We start from the raw sequence: 17,859 nt of genomic DNA, 5'->3' as shown, positions 1-17,859 counted from the left end.
TCCCGCCTTTTTTTTTAATTTTTACAAATAACTCAAGGCGGCCAACCTATCAAACACACCTTCCCTCTCCTATTTTTCCCCAGAACAACAACCCTATAAAGTGGGTTGGTCTGAGAGAGAGAGTGAGTGTCCCAAAATCACTCAGCTGGCTTTCATCCCTAAGGTAGGATTAGAACTCACAGCCTCCTGGTTTTTAGCCTCGTGTCTTAACCACTAGACAAAATTGCCTCCCTCAAAGCTTCATTGTGGATGTTGTTATGAAAAAGCATGGCGGGGTAGGAGGGGAGGAACCTACTGTATTAATCTTAAAACTTTCACACAAATACCTGCAGTTGTTGAATGGCAGCTAAAGGAATCCAATTCCTTTATCTTACAAAGCAAGTACGTTGGTGAAGCTTTTCCTTCACCAACATAAGGAATCATGCAGTAAATTATAATAGCTATAAACTGGATCAGGATACTGGCTTTAATTCTCTTCTAACCCTCTCCCCCTCCCCCTCTTCCTTCAATCCTTCGAGCATCATGTGCCCGAAAGAAGACATGGCTTTAAGTCAGAGAATGTATAAACGAGCCAATGCCTAAAAATCAGCCAAAGGAACGGGGATGGGCTTTTTTTCTCCCATTAAAGCCAGAGCCATGAATTAAAAATGGAATTACCCACTACCAGATGCAATAACGGCCACAGTTGGTCAGCCTCGCAATGCATCTGGAACCTCTTCCCTTTGGCAGGCCCTTTGCCAGGCTTCATTAAATGTTACACCCAGGGACCGCTTCCACTACATATATAGAGCATATCAATGTTTTCTGGCTGAACTTGCAGCCCCCGCAGCCATAAATATCAACATCGCTGCCCATAACTCTCAGGGCCAGAATGTGAAGACGGCAGGTTTCGCCAGGGTGCCACAATCTTTAGGATAGTAATGAGGAGAGTAAAAACGCAGGGCTCTTTAAAACCTCAATTATAACCAGAGCAACGTTTTACATTTTAACTGGTATGGATGGCAGGCAGCCCAGACTGATTTACGGCACACTCCTGGGTAGGGGGTGTGGGGATGGGTGGGTTTCAGTTATATGTGGTATTTTTCACACCAGATAAACTGCCCCATTAGCACTGTTTGCTGCCTGTGCAGACAATCTGTGTAGTCAAAGACTATCTGAAAAAGACCTCCTTCTTTGGACCAAAAGGCTGGTAACGGTTCTGCTGTAATAGGAAGATTGCCATTTGGTGGTATTCAGGGGTGAGATTCAGCCTATTCGGTCCGGTTTGGGCGAGCCGGTTGGTCCAACGATCAGCTGATAGCAAACCGGTTCTCTCCAACCGTCAGCTGGGCCCACCCGTTTGCCCCTGTGCTATGCCTACCTTTGTTTGTTTGAAGCCCAGCTAATAGGCGCGGCAGAGCGGATTGCCGTGCCTCAGCTGTTTTTAGTGCTTATAACACTGCTTTTAATGGTGTTTTCTGATGGATTGCGCACGCATGCTTAGTGCGCAATCAGCGCGCATGGAAGCATGGGCGTGCTCAGTGCACGCTCAGCAAACCAGTTGTTACACTGGTTGAATCCTACCACTGATGGTACCCCTGTAAAATTTGGTCCTCAGTATATGCAAGGAAGGGACGCGATGGCTCAGTGGCTAAGTCGCTGAGCTTGTCGATCGAAAGGATGGCAGTTCAGTGGTTCAGTGGTTCCCTAGTGCCGCGTAATGGGGCGAGCTCCCATAATTTGCCCCAGCTTCTGCCAACCTAGCAGTTCGAAATCACGTAAAAAATGCAAGTGGAAAAATAGGGACCCCTTTTGGTGAGAAGGTAACAGCGTTCCATGCGCCTTTGGCGTTGAGTCATGCCGGCCACATGACCACGGAGACGTCTTTGGACAGCGCTGGCTCTTTGGCTTTGAAACGGAGATGAGCACTGCCCCCTAGAGTCGGGAACGACTAGCACATATGTGCGAGGGGAACCTTTACCTTTACCTTATGTGCAAGGATGACTGGAAAAACTGGACATGACTGCCAATAGTGTTAACAACATCGGGCTAGAGACGAACTCGTAATTTGACCCAATGCAAGATGAATTCTTACGTTTGAGAGCAGCCTTGTTCTTTTGGTAGAATAGAGCAGGGGTATCAAACTTGATTTCACTGAAGGGTTCATCAGGGTTGTGTTTGGCCTTGGGGGGGTGGCAGGGGGGCATGGCCAGCTCAACACCATGTTGGGGTGCCTGTGGTGTCCCGAGAGCTCTGCCAGTGAAAACGGGCTCCCGGGCTCCGTTTTCGGCTGCCACGGCCCCCTGCAACCCTCTGCCAGCAAAAACAGAGTTCCGTTTTTGCTGGCAGAGGCACCGTGGGCCAGTCCTTCACTGTTTCCAGGGCAGCCCCATGCGCCAGTTCTAAGCACCCTGCAGACCGGATCCAGCCCCAACCCCCAGGCCTTGAGTTTGACACCCCTGGAATAGAGGCTTCCCCAAATAGTTGCAATTCTCCTTATACAGAAGGGCAATTCCTTGTAAGGGTCCACCAACTGAGCCTTGGTGGTGCAGCAGACTAAAGTGCTGTTAAGTAGCACCAGCTGCCTGCAATTACTGCAAGTTCAAATCTCACCAGGCTCAAGGTTGACTCAGCCTTCCATCCTTCCGAGGTAGGTAAAATGAGGACCCGGATTGTGGGGGCAACAAGCTGACTTTGTATAAAAAAGAACACCGCTTAGGGGGCCCCCGAAAGCCCTACTAAGCAGGTATATACAAAAAGTATGAAGGCTATTGCTTAACGCATTGTAAGCCGCCCTGAGTCTCTGGAGAAGGGCGGCATATAAATCGAACCAATCAATCAATCAATCAATCAATCAATCATGGAGAGTCACAATCCTCCAGGTCATCGTTGTCCCAAAGGTGCTTTTCAGAAGGCAAAAAGTACTTCCTTGGGTTTTTTTCCCTTGAAAATGTTTCGAAGCTTCTTGGATGAAAAGCAAAAGGTTTTCAAGGGAAAAACAAAAATCAAGATAGTCCAGTTGCCTTTTGAATAGCCCCTCTGGGAATGCCTTGCGAGCTAATCTGCAAGCCAACCCAACCGAATTTGCCTAAGCTCACTCCCATTTCAGTGTAGGTAACTCTGCGGCCTTCATCCTGAGGCTGGCTCGTGCCTATGACTCATAGACATGCCACCTGCAACTTGTATTTAATTTATTTTTTATTTTTTTTTATTTTTATTTGATTTATGTGCCGCCCTTCTCCGGAGACTCAGGGCGGCTTACAATGGGCTAAGCAATAGCCTTCATCCTTTTGTATATTTTATACAAAGTCAGCTTATTGCCCCCACAAACTGGGTCCTCATTTCACCTACCTTAGAAAGGATGGAAGGCTGAGTCAACCTTGAGCCTTGGCGAGATTCGAACCCTGCAGTAATTGCAGGCAGCTGTGTTAATAACAGGGTGCACTAAACCACTGTACTATCAAGGCTCTTTTATTTATTATTTAAGCAATTGATATGCTGATCCACCTTGCTGTGATGACCTGGGGCAGCTACCAGAGGCAAAACAAAAACATCAGCAATCCACGACAGTGCAAAACAAGTCCAACAGCCATAAATATATAGTATTCTAGAGTTTCTAAATAAAACTCTTCCAGTTTACAAAGGACTGGCAGCAAGCAACTAGCCGACAAGCCTGACCTAACCAGGTGCTTTCAACTCTTGAGTTTAAGTTTGCTTCCAAATATAGAATACAACATATGACAGCAGGTTTACCTCTGGCTTTGCGTTTGGCTAGTCTAGAGAAAAGAAGGACTAGGGGTGACCTGATAGCAGTATTTCAATATTTGAGGGGCTGCCACAAAGAAGAGGGAGTCAAATTATTCTCCAAATCACCAGAGGGCAGGACAAGAAGCAATGGGTGGAAACTAATCAAAGAGAGAAGCAACCTGGAATTAAGGAGAAACTTTCTAACATTGAGAACAATTAACCAGTGGAACAACTTGCCTCCAGAAATCGTGGGCGCTCCATCACCGGAGGTTTTTAAGACTGGACAGTCACTTGTCTGAAATGGTATAGGGTCTCCTGCTTAAGCAGGGGGCTGGACTAGAAGACCTCCAAGATCCCTTCCAACTCTACCCTATTCATTCATTCTAAATATATTAACTCCCCACCCCAAAAGGAGACAAAGTTCATGGAGTAGGGAGCCTCTTGATGAGAAGAAGAATGGGGAATGGTCCCATCCTGGCTGACACGATAGCCTAGAATATGTTTTGGGAATGCAAAAGGGATCATCAATCCTTCATCTAAATATTACCTGCACTAGACTCACTTTGCAAGTGGCAATTCTTAGAACATAGCTTGGCTAATCTCAAAAGGGTGCCGTCGGCCAAACAGTGTCAACTGGCGGCCCCCAGGGGGAGAGCCTTCTCTGTGGGGGCACCTACCATCTGGAACGAGCTCCCCCCAGAGATACGGAGGATCCCGGACCTGCGCACGTTTCGTCGTGCTCTCAAAACTTTTTTTATTTCAGCAGGCTGGCCTGGCCTAACTCTCCTCTTTTAAATTTTTAATTCGTTTGATTTTATAAATTGGGTGTTTTAATCTGTGTTTCGGCCAAAATATTTAATAATTTTAAGGGACTTTTAATATTTGTATTATCTGTATTTTATCTTGGCTGTTCACCGCCCTGAGTCCTCCGGGAGTAGGGCGGTATAGAAATTTGATAAATAAATAAATAAATAAATAAATAAATAAATAAATAAATAAATAAATAAATAAATAAATAAATAAATAAATAAATAAATAAATAAATAAATAAATAAATAAAGCAGGATGCAGCCTACCTTGCAACAAATGAACTGGATATTTAAAAAAAAAAAAGAAATCCTTGAAAAAGGAAATGTCAACCAATCTAGAATTGTCACCAAGAAAACAATATTGATGGTCTACGAAACCAGCAGCAGCTGAGATCATCTCAAGGAAAGTTTTATTTTCCCGTCTCCTCTCTTTAGTGGATGCATAATAAGATCAAAGGCAGAAAACCCATCAATTTCTCTCTACCTGATACCATCTCATCTTTCCAGCAATAGAAGACCCAAATCCCAGCATCTTACCAGCAAACCGTTGGAGCCATGCACCGTGACACAACGAGAGAAGGTGTGATGGATAGACATATCTTTCACGTAGGTAGGGGGCTGGTAGCCTCCCTTCTCATCCACATCTTGAGCCATGTGGAAATGAATTGGGTAGTGTCCCAGCAACTGCTGGCCCATGTGCTTCAGCTCCACGCCTTCCATGTGGACCGATTTAAATCCAAGTCCAATCTAGAGAACAGAGATAACTCAGTGAAAAGATAGAATGAAAATCTCTGAACTTGCATCTTTAGGTAAGATTATAAACATACAGCCACCTCACACCGTCAAGGGGCATCCAGGTCAGAGGTGAGTTTTAGCAGGTTCTGACCAGTTCTGGTGAACCGGTAGCGGAAATTTTGAGTAGTTCGGAGAACCGGTAAATACCACCTCTGACTGGCTCCACCCTCACCTATTCTCTGCCTCCCGAGTCCCAGCTAATTGGGAGGAAATGGGGATTTTGCGATAACCTTCCCCTGGATTGGGGTAGGAATGGAGATTTTACAGTACCCTTCCCCTGCCACGCCCACCAAGCCATGCCCACCAAGCCATGCCATGCCCACCAAGCCACACCCACAGAACCGGTAGTAATAAAATTTGAAACCCACCACTGATCCAGATCAAATTAAGTCATTTTAAATAATGAGGATTTTTTTAAAGGGAAAACAAATTAAGCAAGGACTTAATTCTCCCAGAAGTCCAATGGAAGCCATGGAAAGAATTGAGCTCAGCAGTGGTGGGTTGCTATTGGTTCACCCCGGATCAGACTCCGCCCACCCTCCTGGACGTCTCTGCACATGCACAGAAGCTTCTGGGCATGCCCACAAGCAAACTGGTAGCAACGGGATTTGAAACCCTACTGGATTTGAGCACTACTGGAGCTCAGGCTGCAATAATATAAGTTAATTGTAGATTTTAGACTGCTGGCACCCTCCAGATGTGCTGGACTACAACGAGGGTTGAAGAGGTTGGGAGTTGTCATCCGGGCCTTCTAACCATTCCAGACTGGAAGATGGTAATACTGGCACTTTTGTGTTATAGGGAAAAAAGCCAAGTTGGAGGATACAGACAAAAAAAAAGGATGAAAAAAGCTACAAGAAAATTTAATTTTAATTAATTAATTTAATTTAATTAATTAAATTTATATGCCGCCCCTCTCCGAAAACTCAGGGCGACTAAAAAAAAAAACTTCCAGCTTTCTTCGTTACAGATACACGCATGAAATGGAATGTCCCTTTGAACTTGAGTAAATCATAGCACACACTACGTCTGTAGCAGTGGTGGGTTTCAAATTTTTTTACTACCGGTTCTGTGGGTATGGCTTGGTGGGCGTGGCTTGGTGGGCGTGGCAGGGAAAGGATACTGCAAAATCCCCATTTCCTCCAATCAGCTGGGACTTGGGAGGCAGAGAATAGATGGGGGCGGGGCCAGTCAGAATTTTTACTACCACTTCTCTGAACTACTCAAAATTTCCGCTACTGGTTCTCCAGAACTGGTCAGAACCTGCTGAAACCCATCTCTGGTCTGTAGTCATAAATAGTTCTGGTCATCCAGCTCCAAAGTTAAAAATTTCATTTCTTTCCGTTTCAAGGAAAAAATCCCAAAGGGGTTAGAAACAGAGCTAGCAAAAGTCTTTAATCAGAGCAGTCAATTTTGCCATCTCTGCCGTGTTATTTTATGCTCTTGATACAGAGAAGACCTCTCTCAACCAAGCAAGTGAACCAATGGAGCTACATGGCGTACCTTGATGTGGCCACCAAAAGTATCAAAATCGAAGAAGGAGCACAGATGGGCATTATAATTGTAACATCTCCTCTCCATCTCTCCCTTCACCAGAATGTTCCGGGTGAGCAGCCCGACTTCCGCTCGCATGTCAACTCCGTCAATTATCTCTCCTGTGTGAAGGTAGTTGGCTTTTCCTAGGGGAAAAGATAACATTCAGAAACATGTCACAAAGAGGAAAAGATTAATGTAATGAGGGAGGCTCACAGGGAAATAGATCAGCATGATCAACCTGTGAGCCGTGGTGGTGCAGTGGTTAGAGTGCAGTACTGCAGGCTACTTCTGCTGACTGCCAGTTGCCTGCAATTTGGCAGTTCAAATCCCACCAGGCTCAAAGTTGACTCAGCCTTCCATCCTTCCGAGATGGGTCAAATGAGGACCAAAAATTGTTGGGGGCAAATATGCTGACTCTGTAAACCACTTAGAGAGGGCTGGAAAGCACTGTGAAGCGGTATATAAGTCTAAGTGCTATTGCTCTTCTCCTTCCTTCCTTCCTTCCTTCCCTTCCCTTCCCTTCCCTTCCCCTCCCTTCCCTTCTTTGTTGGTACAATGGTTAGAATGCATTATTGCAGGCTGCCCATAGCCAGCAGTTTGATCCTGAACCGTGTTGGCACAGTGTTAGAATGCAGTATTGCAAGCTAAATCTGCCAACTGCCAGCAGTTTGATCCTGACCGGCTCAAGGTTGACTCAGCCTTCCATCCTTCTGAGATGGGTAAAATGAGGACTCAGATTGTTGGGGGCAAACATGCTGACTCTGTAAACCGCTTAGAGAGGGCTGTAAAAGCACTGTGAAGCGGTGTATAAGTCTAAGTGCTATTGCTATGGCCAGGAACCTTTTCTAAAAGTTGGGAAGAGCCAGGATGTCTTGTGAAGAAGGCGAGAAGCAGCAAAGGATGGGCATATCCATTGTTCTTAATAAATCTGAATCTCTTTATTTTTTTCCAAACACACACCCATACGCACACCAAAAAACCCCAAGATTTATGCCTAGATCATGAAGAGCTACCAGAGTCTTACCACATTTTACCATATAACTATTTGATTCTGCCTCTCTCTATACAGGTAATCCTGGATTTGCGACCCCAATCGAGCCCAAAATATCTGTTGTTAAGCAAGACAGTTGTTACGTGAGTTTTGCCCCATTTTTCAACTTTCCTTGCCACACTTGTTAAGTGAAACACTACAATTGTTAAGTTAGTAATGCAGTTGTTAAGTTGTTAATGGCTTCTTCATTGACTCTGCTTCTCAGAAGGTCACATAATGTGATCACATGATCCCAGGACATTGCATCCGTCACAAGTACATGCCAGATTCCAAGCATCTAAATTTTGATCACGGGACCACGGTCGTGAAGTTTGAAAAACTGTCACCGTTTTTCATTACCATCGCAACTTTAAATGGTCACCAAATGAATAGTTACAACTCAAGGACTTATCTGTACTTCCATGGACCAGTGAGTTTTGTGACTTTGCTTGCAGGGTAACAAGATGATTTTTTTTAAAAAAAAAAAACAACAAAATAACTACCCCAAAACTCTATCTGAATGAATGATGCCAAAAGTTCAAAAATATCTCAAGCAATCTGTTCTCTTTGGATGATGGTTCTTTGCTCAGACACCCACCGCCCTGATCCAGAGAAGTGAATTATAAAACATCCACCTGGAAGCTGCAAATGTTTTTTATGCTAGCTTCAGCTTTCATGAGCTCTCTGCCCAGACCTGCTAAGAATGTTGTGGCAAGAATGTTGAATGTGTAGCAAGAGGTTCCTTGACATCTCATCATGTATGGACGTTGTTTACACAAAGTGCTTTTTTGCTGATTTGACATGATCCGAGATAAGGAAACAACTACGGGTGGTTTGAGGTTAAGTTTGGCTAGGTATGTTTTTCTCCTTCAGAAACGGTGATGCCATGTTTATTACCACAGCCATTAACTTTAAAGGAATTGCCTTGTTTGATGGCAAATGTACCCGCAGCAAAAACGAGTTTATTTAGAAGTGATGCCATCAGAGCGGTAGCTAGAACTGTGCACGGTGTCCTGCATTAAATAATCCGACCACATCTATGAGCAGCTTTGGATACCCACGAGAAATAGCTGGAGAGAGATGGTGTGTTTGCATTTCTCCTGGATCTGACTTAAGGCTCTTTATAATTATGCCTCTAGTTTTGTTTTTGTTTCTTCGTCCTTGAAGACCAATTCAAGCCTTCTGCTTAGCTGAGATCTGCACGGAATCTCGCATTGCTTCAATATTCAGATTAAATGTTGAATGGAATAAATGACATGTAATTCATGATACACAAAACAACACTCATGAAGTAGCACGGAGAGATTTTTCAATATTCTGCAGGTTTTGTAAAATCTGCATCACTCAAGGCCTTATAGCTTGATGTTTTTTTTCTTAGAATAAAAGGAAATTGATCCATAATGGGTTATTAAATATTTCTACACAAAATATGTGTGGCTCCTGCTTATTGAGATCACCTCCGAAAGAACTGATTAAAGAGGTGAATGCAAAAGAAAAGCGGAAGGAAGCATTTTTTACTACTTAAAGGCTTTTGCTGAAAGAATTGAATCAGAAGGAAAGGGAAAATAATGAGGGCAAAATATTAATTTCCTTCCTAAACTTTTCCCCAGACTTCACATTTCAAAATGTGTGTGTCCTGCAGAAAGAAAATGTGCCACAAAGAAGAGGGGATCAATCTATTCTCCAAAGCACCTGAAGGCAGGACAAGAAGCAATGGATGGAAATTAGAACTAAGAAACTAGAACTAAGGAAAAATTTCCTGGCAGTGACAACAATTAATCAGGCTTGTCTTTAGAAGCTGTGGGTGCTCCAACACCAGAGGATTTTAAGAAGAGATTGGACAGCTATTTATCTGACATGGTATAGGGTTTCCTGCTTGACCAGGGGGTTGGACTAGAAGACTTCTAAGGTTCCTTCCAACTCTGTTATTCAGGTTTTTGGTCTGGTTGTTCCATGCAAGTGGGTTGTTTTGAACTATTCAAGCTTGGTCTTAAAGAAAGGAGTAGAATCTTAATCTATTCAGTAACAGCTGCTGAAAAGCAATTTGTGTTTTGATCTGATTGTATCTGATAGCATCGTGTCGGTTATCAGTGGTTTTTTGGCCTTAAATTTTGGGCAGCACAATCTTGGCATTTTAAATGTGGCTCAACCCACGTGCCTGGGAGAAGAGAGGGAGCCAGAAGTCACAGGATTCCAAGAAAGGTTTTACATGAATAATGCAGAAGAAACCTACAACGGCAGGACTCTTATGCACATAACATTGAGAAACACACATTAAAGACAGGCCAATTTGCATTAGATAACAGCCGCAGGAAGCTGCCAACTATACAGTACACAATGAGACAAAAATTATCTTATCCAGAACAGCAAGCTCTTATATTTAAGGGTGAAGCCCGGTACACCAGAAAAGCCTTTCCTGTGAATGCAGAAGATCAAGCAATTTCACTTTGGTATTTCCAAGATCTGTGAAAGATCTGCAGATGTATTTAAATCTTCTGACAGTGCAAAAAACTTATTGGATTTCACCAATCCCTTGCAGAATTCTCGAGGGACTGGCCAGTCCAGCTAGGAAATTCTGGAAGATGAGATTTGTCCATATGCAAGACACTTACTTCGCGCTATATAGACCTGACTGGTGTGTATATTATTAATAGACTTCCTCAAAGGTTTATTCTTAAGCAATTTAGATTAATAGCTGCTAATTTTTTTTTTAAAAAAAATGCACGTAAAAGATTTTGCATTTGGAGAATCTGAGAAGATAAGTTAGAAGGATGCATCACTTTCCCCAGGCTGAAGATCAAAATTTAGCCTTGGAGTGGTATTCCAGTAATCATACTCTACAAAAGCAGTGGTTTGGACCAGACAAAATTAAAGATTGGCCCGGTTTGCATTTAATTTGTTAAAATTAAATATCATTAAGGTGAGGATTCTCCAGTCAGGTACTACATCACTTTCTTCTTTCATCAAACTAAAAATAACTTCTTAAGAACGACTTTCGAAGATCTGGAGCATATCACACAAGGCTTTTGCGAAAGGCATGTTGCTGTGAAACTTCAGGCCGGAACATAAATCAATTTTTAAAAAAGTTTTTAAAATTATCCATCTGGAGACGTGCCATCCTAGTATGGAATTTTCTGAACCACACATTCTGAGGAAGTAGCTCATAGTAATCAAAACATTTCAGATATTTATCTTTATAATAAGGGCTACTCATTGCTTGCTTTACTTCCTATCTACCCGTCTGCATTCATTGCATGATCATGTCTTAACTTGGTTTCCAAACTAATCTATTTTCACAAGGCACTGAATGATAAGCCAACCATATGAGCCGAGTTCTCACAATATGCTCAGCCACAAAGCTCTCCATCTAAATGAAGAATTGGGTGCAAATGGATCTGCTAAACTAGATTTCCTTCAGTATGTTGAGTGAACACAACTATGGATGTGTCTTGAACTTCAACCTGTTCTAAAGGGCAAAACTGCTATTTTAAAAAAATGTAAAAGTTTCCCCTGTCGAGTTGTGTCTGATCCTAGATGCATCTCCGTTCCCTAGCCAAGAGAGCCAAGCATTGTCTGAAGATGCTTCCATGGTCATGTGGCTGGCATGACTATATGCTGAATCTAAGGAATGCTATTATCTTCCCATCAAAGTGGTACCTATTTATATACTTGCATTTGCATGCTTTTAGACTGTAGGAGGGCAGGAGCTGGAGCAAGGAACAGGAGCTCACCCCATCACGTGGTACTTGGGTCTCAAACTGCCAACCTTCTGGTCAACAAGCCTTAACCGCTAGGCCGCTACATCCCCCCATAAACTGGCATTATTCCTTCTTAAAGAAGACACAGTAGACAATTGGGGCATGTAAACCTTCCATCTGACTTCAGACACCCCATACACTTTCTACACACTGTTAGGATTCCCATGGATTTAAGGTAAACCTTCGAAGAAATCTATGGATAATCCATTTTGTGTCAGCCAGTTCAGAGTCCTAGATATCTGCAAAGCCAAACAGGAAACAGAACAGCCCTCCATAAAAACCAGACTCATTTTGCCTGCCAATTTATTTGCCGTTTTATCTCTTACATGAAAAAGGGGCATTGCATCATTTCTGTCCACCTACGATTCTCCCCAGATTTGAAAGCAGCCTCACCTCCAAGTAGTTACAAATCTGAAGATAATGGCTGGGATTTTAGGTTCTGTTTGATCTCCCTTTCCCAGATCCACCCTTCCTGCTTTCCTGTAGCCCTTTGTCTGCTTTTGCTCTGAGTCTCAATTCAGCAAAGTCCGGATGTAAAGCATCAAAAGCATTGAATCCTTCACAGAAAGTGGGGGGGGGGATCTCAGAGTTCACTCATGGCAGGAAAACCCAAATCTCATGCAGATAGGAAAACTGAAATATCTCAAATAAGGGAGGTATTTCCTTTTACCCATTTGCCTGGCATGGGAATTTATATCTACATGGACTTCTGAACTCCAACCATTTGTATACAGGCTGTTTAGAAAATCATCCTACATTTTTAATGCCCAACCAGTTCTCATTCAATTTTATTTTATAAAAGAAAACTTCCTTTTGAATATGTTTTCCCTGTGATATTCTTGAAATGACAACCAGGTTTCAGCATAGCAGTCCTTAAAGGACAGGGCACTGAATGTTGTTATGAGTGTTGAGGAATCAATCATATTTTGACTTTCTCTTCCCACAAGGAAACTCAGATCTAGAGAAGGCTGCTGATATCCGGTCATAGTCACTCATGCATGCCCTAGCCACTTCCTGGGTGGACTACTGTAATGTGTTTTACATGAGTCTGCCCTTGAAGAGTATCCGCAAGCCTCAGCTGGTTTAGAATACAATTGTGTAGGCAATTATGTGTGCCCTTAAATTGCATCTCTGTTCTGTGAGCTGCATTGGTTGCCAGTATGCTTACAGGTCCAATTTAAGGTGCTGGTTCTGACTTTAAACCCTTCATAGTTTGAGGCTGGGTTATTTGAGGGACCACCTCTTCCTGATTACATCTGCCTTTCCCATCAGGTCCAGCAGAAGAGTTATGGTGTGGGTATCTAATGGGGTAATTGCCTATATACCGCTCCATAGTAGAACCCAAAGGTGTTTTTTCAAGAGGCAACTGGTTCTTGTGTTCCTTTGAAGAGTTTCACTTCTCAACTAAGATTTGAAGAAGCTTCTTGGATGAGAAGCGAAATGTCTTCAAAGAAAAACCAGAAAGTACAGTTGCCTTGGGACAACCATAACCTGGATGACTGAGAATCTCCATAGACATCCACGGTAGAAACCCAATTTTTTTTACTACCGGTTCTGTGGGCGTGGCTTGGTGGGCATGGTATGGCTTGGTGGGCATGGCAGGGGAAGGATACTGCAAAATCCGCATTCCCTCCCCACTCCAGGGGAGGGATATTGCAAAATCTCCATTCCCACCCCACTCTGGGGCCAGCCAGAGGTGGCATTTGCCGGTTCTCTGAACTACTCAAAATTTCTGCTACTGGTTCTCCAGAACCTGCTGGATTTCACCCTAGGTAGAAGCCTACAGCCTTCCAGAGCTCTTAAAGTGCTCTGGGCTGGGTTTGCAAGTTCTCTAGGTAATAGACTCAATATGGATATGGATTGCATTCCCTTAGTTGGTCTCATGAATCAATTCATTTTCCAAGACTGTATAATATTCGGAACCATAAACACAACATGTTGACCTCCCCTCCTCCTGGGAAGTTAAAACTAACTAAACCAACCTAGCTTGTGGCGCAAATGCAGCCACTAGATCATAATCTAATCAAAACGTGTTGTGTGAACATAGTCAAAAAGTCATCTTAAAGGAGGCAGTGGTGAAGATGCCAATGTGCAAATCACTAGTTTCCTTCACTCGTGGGGATTTTATTTTTCATCTACTCGTGTAACACGCCTGGCTTTAGAAAGGGGAGAGGGAAAAAAAAAAGTAATGGAAAGTCTGGCATGTTACAAAGTCCAGGCCTTCTGCATCATCATTATTTCTAAAATTACTCTGGGATCTAAAATTGTCCAGGAGATATTCATGAGACATAAAGATAGCAGGTAGCTACAATTTAGTGCTTTTGTTGGAAGGATGCCAAGGGGAAAAAAAAAAGACAACGATAAAATGGATTGATAGAAACCAATCCTGGGTGACTGGTAGCTGTTCGCTTTTTGATAATTGGGTGTTCTCAGCCATCCCCACCCCAAGTCTGCTAGGCAGGGGTGAAATTTTATTTATTTATTAATCCAATTTCTATACCGCCCTACTCCCGGAGGACTCAGGGCGGTGAACAGCCAAGATAAAATACAGATAATACAAATATTAAAAGTCCCTTAAAATTATTAAATATTTTGGCCGAAACACAGATTAAAACACCCAATTTATAAAATCAAACGAATTAAAAATTTAAAAGAGGAGAGTTAGGCCAGGCCAGCTTGCTGAAATAAAAAAGTTTTGAGAGCACGACGAAACGTGCGCAGGTTCTGACAAGTTCTGGAGAACCGGTAGCGGAAAATTTGAGTAGTTTGGAGAACCGCCAAATGCCACTTCTGGCTGGCGCTGGAATGGGGTGGGAATGGAGATTTTGCAGTATCCTTCCCCTGCCACACCCACCAAGCCACACCATGCCCACCATGCCACGCCCACAGAACCGGTAGTAAAAAAAATTGAATTCCACCACTAGGGTTTTTTTTTTTTTTTTTTTTTGTAAGGAGATAACTTTCCTCTCCTTGCAGCTATTTTATGAGAATGAACAAAACATGCCCTCCGATGCCAGATGTCTAATCTGTTTTGATGGCTGTCTTGAGCTGAATCACTGATGTTAAATTGCCTTAATTTTAAAGAGTTAAAAGTAGAAAGGGGCGACCACGATTTTTAACAACCAATTTAATGGTCTTTGCTACTGACAAACAAAAGGGGCTTGATTCCTCGCTGATCCTCTGAGATCCTCTGTTTATACCACAAATTTAAATTGCTCCAAAATAGCTCCCTTCGTTCAGAAAGTATTCCGTGCGCAGAATATGAAAATATTGGGATCTAAGTTTACTGGCAAAGGTATTTATTGTAACCCTACCATTCCGGAGAAAGCCTTAGAAAACTGGGTGTTATTTATTTATTTATTTATTTATTTATTTATTTATTTATTTATTTATTTATTTATTTATTTATTTAATCCTGGACCACAGATCTACGCATGGCTTTGTCTTTTTGAAGTCACCAGCTCCCCAATGCAAAGCAATCAATGGGAAGAGCAAAGCAGCAACTAAGGAGAAATTTCCTAAGAGTGAGAACAATTAACCCGTGGAACAGCTTGCCTCCAGAAGTTGTGGATGCTCCATCACTGGAGGCTGTTAAGAGACTAGACAGCCACTTCTCTGGAATGATATAGGGCAGTGATGGCTAACCTTTTTGCTGTCGCGTGCCAAAAGCAGGGGAAGTGCAGAGGGGTCGTGTGTATGCGTGCCCACACCCATAATTCAATGCGCCCTGCCCCCCTCCGCATGACCCCCACACACTTCCCCCGTTTTTGGCACGTGATGGCACGTTGGGCCCTGTAGGCCCATTTTTCACCCTTCCCAGGCTCCAGAGGCTTTCTTGGCGCCTGGGGAGGACGAAAACAGCCTTCCCCACCCACCTGGAGGCCCTCCGGAGGCCAGAAACGGCCTGTTTCCCAACTTCCGGTGGGCCCGGAAGGCCCAAAAATCAGCTGCCTGGCGCGCGCAAGTGTGCTGGAGCTGAGCTAGGGCAACGCTTGCATGCCCACAGATATGGCTCCACATGCCACTTATGGCACGCGTGCCATAGGTTCGCCATCACGGATATAGGCTTTCCTGCTTGAGCAGGGATTGGACTAGAAGACCTCCAGGGGCCCTTTCAACCCTGTTCTTCTGTTATTCTTGGGACAAGCAAAAGGAAGGAATTCTTTAAGCATTTCCTTCTTCTTCAGCTTCCTCCCACCACCGTCATTTTCGGATACGCCAGGAGCTTAGGACAAGCATTCAACATTCCACTTTCTTTCTATTATCTCTGGATATCTTTGGGGGTCACACTCATTTAGCGTGGGTTTTTTTTTTTCTTCCCAAACATGTAAGTGTTGCTGGAGAAAGAGAGAGGACAAAGAACATAGAACTGTAGAGACACTTTCCCTGCAGAGGGAAAAAAAAAAAGCCTGCCATCTTTAGTCATGAGGCTATGATGCATTTTAAAAAGCAGAAAAAAATATTTTTCTTGGCATAAGTCTCCCACTTTCTTTCAGCCCTGGCGACCACAAGCCAAAAAAGCTGGCTTTATGCCGAAGGCAGAACTAGAACTCACAATCTCTCAATTTCTAGCCTGATGTCATAACCACTACACCAAACTGTCTCTCTTGTCTAAGATTACCCAGTAAATTATACTATCTTTTGGCAATTGGGTTCTTCTATTCATCCACTTTCAGTTCCAGTGTCTTCTCTGTACTTTTGGTCATATCCTTGTCACATCTCCTGACTGCCTATGGCCGCAACATGTCCAGTGATCACATATGATCATGAATTTCATGTAGACGAGTTCACAAATATTCAGTTCTTCCCTTGCCAGCCAACCCACTTGTTTTTCTGTGCTAGACGTGGAAGAAAGAAAATATCTTCCCTCTAAAAAACCCTCCAGCAGGTTGGTATTTTACAATGAACAGAAAAAGGCAAAGTACTAATTTCTTAACAGGTTTTAATAAAAAAAAAAAAAAAAAAAGCAGATTAGCAATTTTCCTGTGTTTACCGCAATCCCATTGTTGTTGCAGTATTACTATAATTGGCTTATTATAAAATCCCGGTGTTTGTTTACTTTGCAGCATTTTATAACTTTTCGCCTCTCCTTCTCTTCTTGCATGGTTCATTCCACTGCCACTCATCTTATTTTTTTTCCCCTTTTTTCCTCTCTTCAAAACATGTTTGCACAGAACCAAAAAGAAATGGACAATTTACGTGTTTTGTGAGGTGGTCCTTGACTAAGAACCATCTATTGAGCAGCTATCTGAATTTACAATGGCACTGGAAAAAAATGGACTTGCGACCTGTCCCCGCATTTATGACTCTTGGAGCATCCCCATGGTCACGTGATCAAAATCCGGGTGCTTGGCAACAACCGGCATCCTGGGGTCATGTGATCGCAACCTTCCCACAAGCAAAGTCAGCGGGGAAAGACGGATCCCCTTAACAAAAACATGATTTGCTAAACAACTTCTGTGATTCACTTAACCATAGCAAAGGAGGTGATAAAATCAGGTGCGACTCACCTAAGAACTGCTCAGCCATGGAAACTCTGATCCCAATTGTGCTTGTAAGAGCCATGATGGTAAAATGGTTAGAATGCAGGATTGCAGGCTAACTTTGCCCACTGCCAGCAGTTCGATCCTGATCGGCTCAAGTTTGACTCAGCTTTCCATTTTTCCGAGGTCAGTAAAATGAGGACCCAGATTGTTGGGGGCCATAGGCTTATTCTCTGTAAACCACCCAGAGGGTGCTATAAAGCAGTGGTCCCCAACCTTTTGGCCCCAACAAACCAGTTCTGTGAAGAAAGGTTTTTCTGTGGACTGGAGGTGTTGTGGCCCATCAGTGGCCTGTGCAGCTAGTAGCTGATTCCGACAGCGAGGAGACTGGTGTAGTGCTGCACCAGCAGCCTCTGCAGCTGGCACTCGAGTCGGACAATGAGGAGGCTGGAGAAGATGTGGTGCCAGAGGCGGGGATTCAGCCAGGGCCTTCAGAACCTTCAGAAGCTCCCTTAAGTGAAGAGGACGAAGAGGAGGAGCTTCTTCTCGATGCACGGGCGCGCAGAGCTGCCAAAAGGCAGGAGTGGCTCCTCAGGAGGAGGTCTCCTCAAGAGACCTCCTAATTGGCAAATTGGCCACTCCCTTAGCCTATTTAAGGAAGGACGACAACTGAGGCAATTTGCAGGGAACAACTTCGTTCACTCTCCTTCGCGTCTTGATCT

General features: G+C 43.5%; 1 protein-coding gene across 1 annotated transcript in view; it reads right to left on the bottom strand.

Moving 5' to 3' along the window:
• The window catches only part of CEMIP (cell migration inducing hyaluronidase 1), an 80,548-nt gene that overhangs the window by 34,164 nt on the left and 28,525 nt on the right, over nucleotides 1-17,859 (bottom strand). The window contains 2 exon segments of the mRNA XM_070953815.1: nucleotides 5,073-5,282; nucleotides 6,834-7,009. Coding sequence (XP_070809916.1) covers nucleotides 5,073-5,282; nucleotides 6,834-7,009 — 386 coding nt within the window.

Source organism: Pituophis catenifer, unplaced genomic scaffold, assembly GCF_029215685.1.
Source record: "Pituophis catenifer annectens isolate HBS135680 unplaced genomic scaffold, rPitCat1.0.hap2 SCAF_14, whole genome shotgun sequence".
NCBI classification, from domain to species: Eukaryota; Metazoa; Chordata; class Lepidosauria; order Squamata; family Colubridae; genus Pituophis; species Pituophis catenifer.
Note: the sequence above shows the minus strand (reverse complement) of the source record. Positions and strands in the feature narration are given on the sequence as shown.